The sequence below is a fragment of the Sceloporus occidentalis genome, unplaced genomic scaffold, assembly GCF_023333645.1.
Source record: "Sceloporus occidentalis isolate IW3139 unplaced genomic scaffold, rSceOcc1.0.p SCAF_26, whole genome shotgun sequence".
In the NCBI taxonomy this organism is placed as follows: Eukaryota; Metazoa; Chordata; class Lepidosauria; order Squamata; family Phrynosomatidae; genus Sceloporus; species Sceloporus occidentalis.
The window spans coordinates 1,003,898-1,017,500 of record NW_028317006.1 but is presented as its reverse complement, the minus strand read 5'-3'; the positions used below and the strand labels follow the sequence as shown (position 1 = coordinate 1,017,500).

Sequence of the window (13,603 nt, the reverse complement as noted above, 5' to 3'; positions counted from 1 at the left end):
TTCCTGCCGGGTTATGTCAGCAGAGATGGGGACGAATATAGAAGATTGAAGAGAGAATAGAAGATGTGGAAGCGGAAGTGGTCTGCAGCGTGAGAGTGTATGCGGGCTGACTTATTTCGGATGAAAATTCCGAGCTTTTTGCTTTGTTTTTTTCTGATTCATGGGTGGTCTGGCCTCGCTTTCATGGCTTCTTACAAAATCGCTGGATTTACGAAAATTCTGTAAATTTGCAATTTGTACGAATCTGAATGCACAAGTCTAATAATTATTAGCTATAATAATGATGCAGTGTTTCTATTGCTCACACCTTCACCCTGTGCCTCCGCTTCTTCATCTCACTCTCTAGGCGCCTCTTCTGTTCCGTCTCCTCTTTCAGTTTTCTTTGCATCTGAATCTGCTGTTGCTTCATCTGGATAATATTCTTCTCGAGATCTTGAACACGCCTCTCGTTTTGTGCAGACAGTGAAGCCAGCTTTTCTGTGGCTTGTTTCTTTTCCTTTAGCACCTATAGAAATAAAATTATCCAAGAGAAGTTCTTATTATTTTGCAATATTGTTTAACAGTGCAGTTCCACACAGTTACCCAGTCTGAATGTTGCAGAATATTGTGGAACACTCCAACAGTTCCTCGCAGCTCCTTTAACAGTGTCTCTAAAGACGACATGTCATTTATTGGTTGCTAACCTTTATACCAGTCTTTTTTTGAATTTAAAGAAAATGAGTTCAAACCTGCACTTTGCTCTGTGCCGCAGCTATCTTTGTACGGTATTCCTGCAGCTTGCGTCTTTCTGTTGGATCCCGGGACTCCTTCCCCTCAAGCTCCTGCAGATGCCTCTGGCTTTCATTGACTTCCGCTCTCGCCTGTTCAGCCTCCCTCTCCAGCTCGGATATTTTGAGGCAGTATTGTTTGTTCATAGTCTGAGCTTCCCTTCCTGTAACGGTAATGCACATTTAGACTGAACCGGGTCTTAGACTAAGAACACAAAGGTATGTGTTTAACATTTACACCAACACACATATACACCGTTTTGTTCATATCAAAATATATCCCTTGAATGTTATGGGATGTGATGAGAATTTTGGGCACCCAAACATTTTCATATATGGTCCTTATTCACACAGTGCTGTGATTCACTTATTTGAGGTTACAAAAACTGCAACTTTTAGTACTTAAGAAAGAACATAAAACTTTACTAAGCATTTGGTAGATACTGGCTTAAGTGGTAGCGGTTAGTACAATTATGAATTTAATAATGTATAGGGTAGGCATTCGGCTATCCTAAATCTAAGACAAGGAATGATTAAGGTTAGAGTGTTCGCAGCAGGATCCTGGGCAGGCTATATCGGCTCAACAGTTCTTCCCCAACATTAAATTCTATGTTTGTATGAGTATTTGAAGAGAAGTGGCTTTCATATATAAAGTTAAACACAGAATACAGGCTGGTATTTTTTGTGATAGGCCACAATATCTCTGTGCTTAATCCCAATTTGCTGGGTGACAAAGGTATGAAATGTAACCATAGTTAGAAAGCAAGAAGAACAAGTTACCAGTCCACACATGTAAATCTACTGTACCGTGCAAAAGTTTTAGGCAAGCCTAGAAAAATAAATCTAAGACAATAACTTAAAAAATATATTTTCATCATTTAACAAACTGCAAAGTGACCACCCTTTGCCTTTAACACAGCATCAATTCTTCTAGGTACACTCGCACACAGTTTAAGGAACTTGGGAGGTAGGTTGTTCCAAACATCTAGGAAAACAGTTTTTCTGTGGATTTAGGCGGCTTCGGTTGCTTCTCTCTCTTCATGTAATCCAAGACAGAGTTGATGGTGTTGAGATCATGTCTCTGTGGGGGTCAAACCATCACTTCCAGGACTCTTCCTTCTTCTTTACACCGAAGATAGTTCTTAATGACTTCGGCTGTATGTCATGTCATGTCAGAATACATTTGGGGCCAAATAGATCTGTCTGTACTTCTCAGCATTGAGGAGTCCATTCATTTGCAGAAATTGAGCCCCACCATGCTTCATTTTTTTTTTTTTTGTTCTTACAGGAAATTCAGATTTTGGTTCAGTTCCCAATTTAGACTTCATTACTTCTAGAATGTTTGTTTTCTTTTGACAATGATCTGCAAATCTGTGTGTATTCACATAAACTAATAAGCTGTCAGTACAGCGTGTTTAATGTCAGCATTGCTTAAGCCTTGTAGAAGAGAACAGCAACTCCCAGAGGTAAACTAGAGAGCATAGCTCTGCTAATACAAAACAATAACCAGAATGTTCTGTTTAGATGGGTTATGTCTCATTGTCACTCCCTGCTGAGACAAACAATGGCAGGGATACATATGCATATGTACAAGGGGCTTCCTTTTTTCCTTGTCTCAATGCCCCAAATCAAACACCCACGGAGCCTACGTGGGAGACGTAAAAACAAAATTTTGTTTTGGGAAAAGTTGTGCTAATGCAAAACAATAACAAGCGACATATATACTGAATTAATATTACCCCCGCAAAAAAACACCTGTGTGATACTGTAGGGGGGACCTAGACAGAGTCATCGCTTAACTACGGACAGGGAACTCAAATATCACATGATGCGCTACTTCTTATGTTTTCAAATAGCACAGCCCCGTGCAATACAGGGAGGTGCTATATACATGTAACAATAACGTAAAAACGTTCAAAGAGTGCACTATTACATTGGTTTAAATGACCAGACTGATGTTCACAAGTGCCCCATTGACACCAAAGACAATCCTCAGGGATCCATTGTTCCAGGAGACCGTAGGGGAATCCTTTAGAGAAGGGCCGTCCAACATGCGGCCCGCGGGCCAAATGCGGCCCGCGAGACCTCGAGGTGCGGCCCGCGTAAGATCGGCAGCCAGGGCAACCAATCTTACGCGAGCCGCACCTCAAGCCCTGCTACTTACTTGTGGGAGGGTCTTCTGGACTGCACAGAGGAAGCGGAGTTCACGTGACATCCTACTTCCTCTGTGCTTTAGCAGAGAAGGCAGAGGGAGGCCGCCCCCCTGCTGAAGTCTGTGAGCGGCATCGAGGAGCTGCAGTGCAGGTAAGGGGGTGGGGAGGGTGTTTGAATGAGTGTGTGTGATTGAGGGAATGAATCTGTGAATGAATGATTATATGAATAAATGAGTGTGTGTGTGTGTGTGTGTGTGTGATAGCATGGATGTGTAAGTGCTGGAACCTAGGCATGATGGGACTGTGACTACTGTTAGCAATCACACTCCTATCATGCCAAGTCAGCCAGTACATGCTGAAACCTGGCTAGCTGCCCCCCTTGTGTAGTGATGCTGCCAGCAGTATGGGGTCTGCACATCACTTACAGCCACCCTGTACCAGCGTGTATTGGCTGACTTGGCATGATAGGAGTGTGATTGCTAACAGCAATCACAGTCCCATCATGCCTAGGTTCCAGCATTTACTGGATGGATGTGTAAGTGCTGGAACCTAGGCATGATGGGACTGTGACTACTGTTAGCAATCACACTCCTATCATGCCAAGTCAGCCAGTACATGCTGAAACCTAGCTAGCTGCCCCCCTTGTGTAGTGATGCTGCCAGCAGTATAGGGTCTGCACATCATTTACAGCCACCCTGTACCAGCTGACTTGGCATGATAGGAGTGTGATTGCTAACAGCAATCACAGCGAGCACAGTCCCATCATGCCTAGGTACCAGCATTTACTGGTTGCCTGGGTATGATAGGAGTGTGATTGCTGTTAGCAATCACACTCCTATCATGCCAAGTCATATTGCTAATTTTGTCCAATTGTGTGTTACCTACTTTTATTAAACATGTGAGTTTTTATTATTATTTTTAAAGGTGGGGGTCATTTTCGGTTTTGGCTAAGTGAACCCTGAATGTTTTGGTCCAGAATTTTCATTTTAGTTCATCCCTAGAATAAATCTAGGGAATCCTCAATTTGTAGTCTCAAAACTTTCAAGGCCCAGAAATCAGTGAGAGGAAGAGTAAAAGGTTTTGTGTCATTTTACTTTATTTTAATCTGCATATTTTATTAAAGGCCATATTTTTTGTCACAGTGAAAAATGAGTGCGGCCCGCGCACGTATACAATTCTGATGAAGTGGCCCACTGCAGAAAAAACTTGGACACCCCTGCTTTAGAGAGAACTTACCGGGTTCCCTAATGGACCCTCCCTCCCTTCTGATAACATATAGCTGTAGAGCTCTGCTTTAAAAGTCTAAAGTTTAAAAGTCTCCACACATTTAACTTGTTAGAAAATTGCTTTGCTGCTCAACAAAAAGTGTGTGTGTATGTAGATATATATATATATATATATATATATATATATATATAAATATAATATATATATATATATAAAATATAATCTTGAAGGGAAGGAGTCCTGGGATCCAACAGAAAAATGCAAACTGCAGGAATACCGCACAAAGATAGCTGCGGCAGAGAGCAAAGTATATATATATATATATATATATATATATATATATATATATATAGTTACTACTAGGTGTCTTTTTTTAACCTGTAGATATTAAATAGATTCATATACCAACTGAACTACAAAATGTAATGCCCAGGAAAAGCGACAGATCTGCTTTAAAGTGTCTCTTAGTGTTTTCATTAACAGTGGTGAAGATGCTGTAGAATAATGCTCAAAAGGTTGCCATAATGCGAACAGTGTACCCACAGTACAGTAAACTATAAAGCCTGGCTAAAGTACTAAAACATTGCATAAAGCAAACAGCGATGCGACTATATATGATGGTACTACTACTGACTCTACTACATACGGATACTGCTTCACTGGCATTTTGCCACTAAGGCGAAGGATATGAGTGCTGACAGGGAAACAATTCACTAATACAGCAGTCACACAAAGTCTAAACTTTGCTTTTCAAAACAAGAATACACTTGCTTACATAAAGAAACTACATTACATGCACCAAAGACAATGGCAAGGACGTTTCAAGAGCACCAGCTGCGGAACTAACGTAGCTCAAAGCCTCACCAGTTTTAACAAGCTCTTTAATGAGCTCTTCCTTCATGCGGATGTTGATAGCCAACTCCCGGATCTTTTGCTGGGCTTGACGTAGCCTCCACTTAGAGTCCTTTCCTGGGGTATGGCTTTCTCTTGGCACAGGGTGTTCTCTCTTCCTGCTGTGTGCTGGAACAGAAACATTGCTATTAAAACTTTAACAAGGCCCTTTCATCAGATGAGTTATTAAAGGAGTCTCACCATAAAAGCATATGATGATCTTATAGCTTTCAACATAGTAGAAACAGGTGCTCCATAAGGTAACAGCAACTCCTTGACAAAGCTATACTGAATACTACATTACAACACTGGACTGCGCTCAATGATTCACAGTCATCCAAACAAACAGTCATCCAAACAAACAGTCAGCCACGGCATGCAGCAGGAACTATTATCACAGGAAAAATGTTCAAACATTTAGGTTATTGTTTTGTTGCTGAGAATTTTACTTTATCAAACAAACGCTTAGGTGGATGTCAACCAACTATATCACGCCGTGGGACGATTTTCATAATTTTGCTTTACAGGACAAGCTAAACTATCACATAATATATCTCCCACTATTCCCTGTAAGTAGTAAGAGTTAAGGAAAGAAAATATGTTTAAGTTTCCACCGCTTTCATTATATCATCCAATAGATGTGGCTGCACATACATGCAGGTACATTTGGGCCTGAGCTTTCACTGCACTACAGAAAAGGTTTTCCATGATAGCCAATAGGAAAACATGCACGGGATAAGCACAATGCTATCCGACATCTAAGACAAAGACCAAGACCTGATTAAGGCTAGGTTTCCACTTGGGTTTTTGTCCTGCGTTTTTTTTCTTGATGAAAAACGCCAGGAAAACTGCCAAGAAAACCACTGCATTCTCCTGCGTTTTGGTATTCTGTGGAAATTGCTTTTTTGACCTTAGGCAGTTTTTCCAGCCTTTACACGTTGGAATTTTCACCCAGCTGAAAGGGATTAGGATAAATGGCAAGTATCTGCCCCCTCCTGATGTCATTTCCTTGGTAGAGTTCTACTTGAACTCGCCCCAGAGGACCTTTTTGTCTCTTTTCTGTGGTTTGTAAGGCATGCTTTATTCCGAATGTCTGCTCCTCTAGGAAGATTGGCCCCAAATGATGGTGCAAATTGTTTGCTGTTGCTTTTGACACGCAGGATCCAGTTGATGCGTCGCGTATGTTTGTTTGTAATGGCATGTTTGTTCCAAATGGTGTAAAATTCAATATGAACTTTGTTTTGTGTGAAACTGTTTGTTTCCAGCCTATTTCTCGTAGGACACACAGATACTGGGTCCATCCTCTGCATTGTAACTGTGGAAAAAAACGCCATAAAAAACGCCAAGGCAAAACCCACATGGCTTTTTCATGGCGTTTTTTCTCTACCGTAGACTTCTATTGGAGAAAAACGCCAAGATTTCCTTGAAAAACTGCCACAGAGCCCAAAAAAGCACAAAAACGCCAAAGAGGACTGAAAAAACGCCAAACAGAAAAACGCCAAGTGGATATGGCATCGTCCGATTTCCTATTGAAGAACAGCTAACATCTGGCCGCAGCGTTTTTTTCACTAAAAAAACGCCGTGTGGCTGAATTGGCGTTTTTATGGGCATTTTTAGCAAAAAAAAAAAAAAACAACAAACAAGTGGAAACCTAGCCTAAGAGCCACAAAATAAGGAAAGTAATCCTGAGCATCTGTATGGATCATACAAAATCATGACAGGGAGCAGTCAGCTCAGCTTTAACATATCTTGACAGGATAGGCACTAGGCTATAAAGCCTGTTTTAAAGGTACTGTTCCACATTTTTTATATATTATTCTGCACTAGTACAGAAAGCATCTTAAGCTTTCACATTTTATAAAATAACTTACCATTTTTCTCCATTTGGAGGAATGACCAGACTTTGTTTTAAGAGACAGAGCATTAAAGAGAAAAACAAAGTGACAGAAAGATTTCTTTTACTTCTCTCTACACGATGCAGAACTTTTCTGAGGATATTTGAAGAGGCCCCCTATGTGGAACAGCTCCTCTAAGCCAATGCAAGCATGACCACCAATATCCATATGATATTTATTAAACCAAATAATTTGGTATGACTGCCTTTTTAAAATATCAAATGTCATATGTGATAGCTTCATTTTTTTGTCACATAAAATAAGATTGTAATCTAACATTTCACTACGTTCAAGGCTGATACACAAGATTTCTCTTACATGCATTAACTTCTTTGTCTGACAAAGCTGGTTCGTCGCCTTCGCTGTCCAGGGGAGATGCCTGTGATCTGCTGTTTGCAGGGTTAAGATCCACATCAGTTTTAAGTCTACATTAAAAAAGATCTATTGTAAGTTTAACTCTTTAAACATTCTGAAAAAAAGATCAGAAAAAAAAAACAACAGAATATACGATAAAAGAGGAAACAATATTTTATAAATAAAGTATAATAATAATGTGTTTATTTAACAAAGTATTATTTGTTTACCTGGCTTTATCAGACTCTATTGTAGGATATTCACCATCATCAGACGCCGAAGCCTCTGAATCCTCGCTGAAGCGTCTGTAGAGTACCGTATCGGCCTCTTCCAAGCTGGACACCAGATTCTGAGTGCCCAGCTGAAAACTCTCTGTAAAATCTTTCGTTAAAGAGCTGATGCTGCTTGAAATCTGCTGCAAAATACAATACAGTTCCGCAACTTGCTATCAAAAGCAGGATCATTTTTAACGTGTGAAAACATATAGGAAACATATCATTTATATTAATATATTTAGTGGAAAACATTGCATTGAACACATTTAATTGTATAATATAAAGTTCACATTCCTAACGGTCACAAAGTCATATAAATACAATTAATAAAAGCACAAAGTGGTTGGTATTCTATGGTATTGTAGTACCACTGACTACACAAGTATCTTTAGATTTGAGCTAGGAAACACTTTTTCTCCGGCTCTGATCAACATACTATATAGATGGTAAAATTATCAGAAAAGACCAAGAGATCTTGATTTGTAGAGCTTGAAGGAAAGAAGAGAGTGTAGTGATAGAAAGATTTAAAAACATAAAGGGATTTAACAAAGTACAAAAGGGAAGTTTATTTCAGAGGAGGTGAAATGTTAAAACAAGAGGTCATTATTAAAAACTAGAAGGTAATGTAAGGAAGGGTGGTAGGTAAGTGGAACAGTGTTCCAGGACTGGTGGTAGAGTCTAATACAGTGAGGGAATTTAAATGCATGGAGTAGGCATAAAGCGATCCTAAATCTAAGAAGGACCAAGGACTGATTAAGGTCTGAGTCTTTACATTGGGGAAAAAAAATGGTCAGACTAAAAGAGGGCGGAATGGTTCTTATGTGTCATCATATTCTATGTTTCTACATACTTGTATTAAAAAGGTAGCTGTAGTGTTCGCTGCTTTTTACCTAACTTAATTTAATAAAACTAGCCTGTGGTTTTTTTCTTGACAATTTCAACTAATGGAAGTTTGGTGGCAGCCTGTCACAGAGCCAGCGTTATCAGATAAATCCCCTGCCTGAATCAATCAACAACCATCAGCAACTTAACAACGACCGACAAGAATGCGGAAAATAATTATGCGGATCCAGAGAACGGGAAGATATCTTCCTCATGGTGGATGTTGAGAGAGAGGCAGAGAGAGAGAGAGATTTTTTAATCTGTAAATATGGTGCTGTCAAAATGTACCTTTTTGGCATTGGAAAATTGATGAGCTGAAGGTTTATGCAGTTGCAGTGAATCAATATAGGAAACCTTTTTAATTACAGGTGCAGTGCTTGGCCTTTCCCCACGCTGCAGGTGAACGTCTTCCAAAAGTGCAGACACGGACAGGTTGGCCCTTAACCGTTTCAGGTGGGATTGCAATCTAGCTATCTCGTCTTCTTGTTCTTGCAGTCTGCCACTCTGAAATAAGAACAAAACATTGTTATTTAATAATTGCCATCTGCCACATCCTGCACAAACCATGCACATCATACTTGAGAAGTTCTTTGAACAAAGAGCCTCTTAACACGCTCTAAAAAAGGTACATTCTCTTTGATTTTATCCTTTTAACATTCGGTGTTCATGTATAAGCTTATTAAATTGATAATGCTCAAATAATTTACTGTTTACTTGGCAAATGGCCAAGAGCCCATTCAAGGACCACTTACAAGTGAGGATGCAACTGTGTGGAATGGACACAGCCAGCTCCTGCAGAAAAGCACAACAAGAAGATAGCAGGTAGCAGTGAGGGTCAGCAGGTAAGGGGCTTTTCCCCTTAAATACTTAAGGGACAATAAAAGGTAAGGTTTGCTTAATTGTTTTCTGAAGAGGGAAAAAAAGACCACTTTAAGGATAAAGAGTTGTAATGGCTGAATGAGTGGGGTGAATCTGGCACCTGCAATTTATACTGCTCCATTGCATCTTCTAAAGCCGCTAGAAAATCTTTGTTCTCATCCTCCAGACGTTGGATTTGACTCTGTAGGTTCTCAATACATTTATTGTCAGCTTCACACTCATTTGCAAATCTTATCACACCCTAAAACAGAATAAAATATATAATTATTAAATTATGGACAATACGGCATTAAGTTACCCCACTGAGCGAAAGGCGCATTAATTTATTACAGCCAGCTCAGAGCATGGCATGCACTCCAAAACAATCCTTAGTCAGTATTTCCACTAAGATGATTGGCATACATATATCACATTGCCTAATATATAAAACAGATGCTTGAGCTGATCAGTTACAGAGTTGAATTCATGCATTACAGAAGAATTCATGGCTTCTCTGCCAACCTTCATGACGTGCAACATACATTAGAGCCTGCAAACAGAATAATATCAGAAACATATCCACTAGATATGGGCCATCAACAATACTGCCAGCATCTATGACACATTTAAGATAATAAAAATATATATTTAGAAACGAAGAATAATGGCATAACACAGATTTTCCCAGGGTATAAGTTTTCCAGCTTGGTTGCAATTTAGAAACATGCTATATTGGCTACACAATAAAAAGTGCGGGTACAGTTCAAATGCGAGATCAGGAGCCGATTTTAGGAGCACATGTTGCAATGGATGTCGCATCTTGTTGAAATGAAGTGCCGTCCAAAACGCACTTTTCCATTATACATTATGGCAATTATCTGTAATTGATCAGATGTTGTCTAGATCTAAATATACTTTTAGGTATACTGACAGGGTTGCTGTTGAAAAGTGTTCTGCTAAATGTAACATTAGAAACATCAGACCCAATGCAGATTGCCCAAACCCTTAAGAAAAATAATTCTTTAATCATGTAAAATTATGTCTCATTGATATTTTTTGTTGGGAACAAAAAGCAGGCACTGATAGTTTGTTACCATAGAAACTGAAACAAAAGTTTCTTAAAAGTTTGTGTTTAGGCCTTTAGAATCAAAAATAAAATGAGATCTACTAACAATTTGCTAGCGAGTGCATTTTATGTTTTGTCAAAGCATTAACCAAAAGTCCAATTAATAAAATAAAGGTATTGTTAAATTCTGGTAGCACGGTTAATAGATGCGTGTGTTACTACAGGATGATTTTATGTAATAAGATCTGTGAAGTTTGCAGAGTATCTTAAAACTGTGTGTGTGAGCAATACCTTGCCCTTAGTTGGTCTCCTGGCTGATTCTTTTATTGATTCATCAACCGTGGAACTCTCAATTCCGCTGTCCATACCAGATGCCGACGTCACTTCACTTCTTTCCTCTTCTACTGAGCACATCCAGTCCTTCACCCTCAGGACCTGAGATGGGGTTAGGCCTCCCTCTGAAAGGAGTTCCATAAAAAGCAGGTAGCCAGTGTCAGTGCAAGTCCTGTAATGTGCACATTCTGCTAGGAGTCGGGACACATGATCCTCCACAGAACGTCTGGGTACAGACTTGGCAGGATCAGATCGGTTTAATATTCTGGTTTCTGATCTGTGTCTTTGTTCAAGAGCACGCTGGAGAGATTTTATCTGATGCTGCAGGTTCTCGACACGATCCACATCTCTTTTACAATTGACAATTGCTTTATTTTTAATATTCTGCGCTCGGTTCGCATAGTTCAGAGTGTTTAACGTTTCATCAAAGTCAGATGTGGAAGGGCTGATGCAAGCAATCATAACCGTCTTTGCGTTCCCACCAAGAGAATCCTTCAATATCCTACAAGGCAAGGAAAAAATAAGAAAACGTCAGACAATGGTCCTGCTGCACACTAGATACAGTGAAGGAGTCACACTATATTGATAACTATTTTGAATTGTGCTTAAGTTAGATTAATTCTGCAGAAATAATGAAGAATTTAAGTAAGGACATCCCAGACAAATCCAAAGACACGGTATGTCCTAAGGTTTCTAATGTCCTAGGTAAATGATGTCTCTGATACATCCCCCTGCCAACAAAGCAAAAAAACTTTTAATCATCATACCAGTTCAATTACCAGGCACTTATTTTGCCCATATGGTAGAGCTGCTGAGGTCAATGAAGATATTTGTTCAACATGCAGGTCAATACCTTGTGATCTTGGAATCTCTGTAAGGAATGTGGGTACTTTTCCGTTTTGGGTCCCCTAAGGCACTGATTACGTTACCCAGGGCTAGAAGGCCAGTGTTAATTTGAATGCTTTCTTTCAGTCTCTCTCCAGTGTTTCCAGTTTTGAGTATTCGTTCAGAACCAGCGAGATCAACAAAGTGAAACTTGGAGGAGAGAATCTGACCGATGTCTGGAACAGTACCATCCTCCGCATTGGCCAGTCTGGTGACACGACCAACCACCCTCCTCTGTTCCATAGTAACGGTAAAGATGGTATGTGAACGGCTTGAGTAGGCGTTAACTTGAGTTGCTCCTGTATGTTTTGCGGCGTTGCCCATTTCTAGTAGACTAAGTACTTCATCCAATCCTTCAACTTCACTTTCCTTTATGCCACACAAAACTGTAATACATATAGTGTAATAGTGAAAAATAAGCATGACTGCTTTACACAATACAGAAAATGCTCCAAAATGTAGCCCTAACCCAAATGAACCATTAAGGTTTCGAAAGTCTTACCAACATTTCCTTTATCATCCTCTCGTATAAGAATGTCCTTGCTGGATGTCTGCATTTCAAGAAGATCTCGGAATTCTTCTTTATACACTTCCAAGTAGGAAACACGTATAGTATAATCAATAAGATCATTTTCATCAATAAGCTTAAAGATTTCAGCCATGGCACGCGGAATAATTCCTTGTTCATCCTCAGAGATGGAAGCTGAAACAGTTTAAACTATAATTGTATTTTTCATTACAAAGTCTGCATTCCTATGCCGATGGAACAAATTAACAGGAACTAATCCCTACTTGCTTTATTATAAAAATAGCAGCACTGGTTTACTGTTCCTTAACTTTAGTAATCTCAGTAAGGGTAAATCTGATCTGTTTTCCAAAATATTAAATTTCACAGTTCATATATTGGAGCTTACGTGTTTTTTTAAAAATAAAGTCTTTTGATAAACATGTCTTACAAGTTTAACATTGGAGCAGCCACTTAAGCTTCTTGTTCATGGGATTTGCATCATCGTTTCTTCTGCTTATTTCTACCCTACAGTAGAATCTGATTATTTATAGTTGTATTTGTAAGAATGTGGGGAGGGTGGAACATCAGCACAAGAAATTACTTGATATGGTAGTTCTGCCACTTATCTCAGCTTCTATAAAGTAAAACAAAATCCATACTTTAAACCAAAAATCTCCAAAAATAAATACAGTGTCAGTGTTACATATTTTATCTGTCAAAGTGTCTGTAGCAGAAAAACAAATCTTCACAGTTTAATGTAATTTAAATGCTTAAAGTATAAATACTCACATATACTTGCTTCTCCAATAGTGTAGGTTTTCCCAGAACCTGTCTGCCCATACGCCATGATGGTGGCATTGAAGCCTTGAAAGAAAGCTGTGAGTAAAGGCTGCACACACAGGTTGTACACTGCTTCCTGGGTGCATGTCTCATCTACTATGTCCTGAAACTGAAAGTGTCTTTGCGTGCCCAGTGTCAGCTTCTTTTCGCCGGAATCAGTCCATACACACGTCTGCTGTCCATGCAGAACCTCCTTTGGAAGCAGTGGCCGGACCCGGACAGCCACACTAACAGAGGACTCCTCTGACCGAGGCTGTTGTGGTTTGGGACCCATCAGACCAAATGATGGTACTGTGATTACAACATTGTTTTAGTTTGTAAAATTCAAGCTCACATTCTAATATCCTAGAATAATATACCTGTTATTTTGGAAAGAATATATAAATGTATCCACATTACTACACAGTAATATTATCTGGATCTTAAATAGCAGGAACTCCTACTTGAGAATGATCTAGGGAAACCAGATGTCCCCTTTAATGCCGAAGACATATTGTAACCCTAAAGTTCATACTTCTATACATTTTTTTTTATTTGAATCTTAATTGTAAAAGGCAAGTCTAGCCAACCAACGTGTTGCCCTTTCAAGGCACTGCCCAGATACACTGCTGCCCCTTCCTCACCGATGTTTCTTCTTGGAGGGATAGCTGCGTACTTGTTATTAAAGCT

The 13,603-nt window shown here is 39.4% G+C and overlaps 1 protein-coding gene across 1 annotated transcript in view; it reads right to left on the bottom strand.

The window, feature by feature from the left end:
* Nucleotides 1–13,208, bottom strand: part of LOC149299995 (kinesin-like protein KIF7) — a 20,300-nt gene extending 7,092 nt beyond the window's left edge. Inside the window, exons 1-11 of the mRNA XM_089485495.1 lie at nucleotides 12,884–13,208; nucleotides 12,089–12,289; nucleotides 11,555–11,972; nucleotides 10,642–11,203; nucleotides 9,424–9,564; nucleotides 8,733–8,948; nucleotides 7,518–7,702; nucleotides 7,252–7,358; nucleotides 5,012–5,167; nucleotides 729–931; nucleotides 308–505 (exon numbers count right to left, since the gene is read on the bottom strand). Coding sequence (XP_089341621.1) covers nucleotides 308–505; nucleotides 729–931; nucleotides 5,012–5,167; nucleotides 7,252–7,358; nucleotides 7,518–7,702; nucleotides 8,733–8,948; nucleotides 9,424–9,564; nucleotides 10,642–11,203; nucleotides 11,555–11,972; nucleotides 12,089–12,289; nucleotides 12,884–13,208 — 2,712 coding nt within the window. The remainder of the gene's footprint in view (nucleotides 1–307; nucleotides 506–728; nucleotides 932–5,011; nucleotides 5,168–7,251; nucleotides 7,359–7,517; nucleotides 7,703–8,732; nucleotides 8,949–9,423; nucleotides 9,565–10,641; nucleotides 11,204–11,554; nucleotides 11,973–12,088; nucleotides 12,290–12,883) is intronic.
* Between the last annotated feature and the right edge of the window lie 395 nt (nucleotides 13,209–13,603).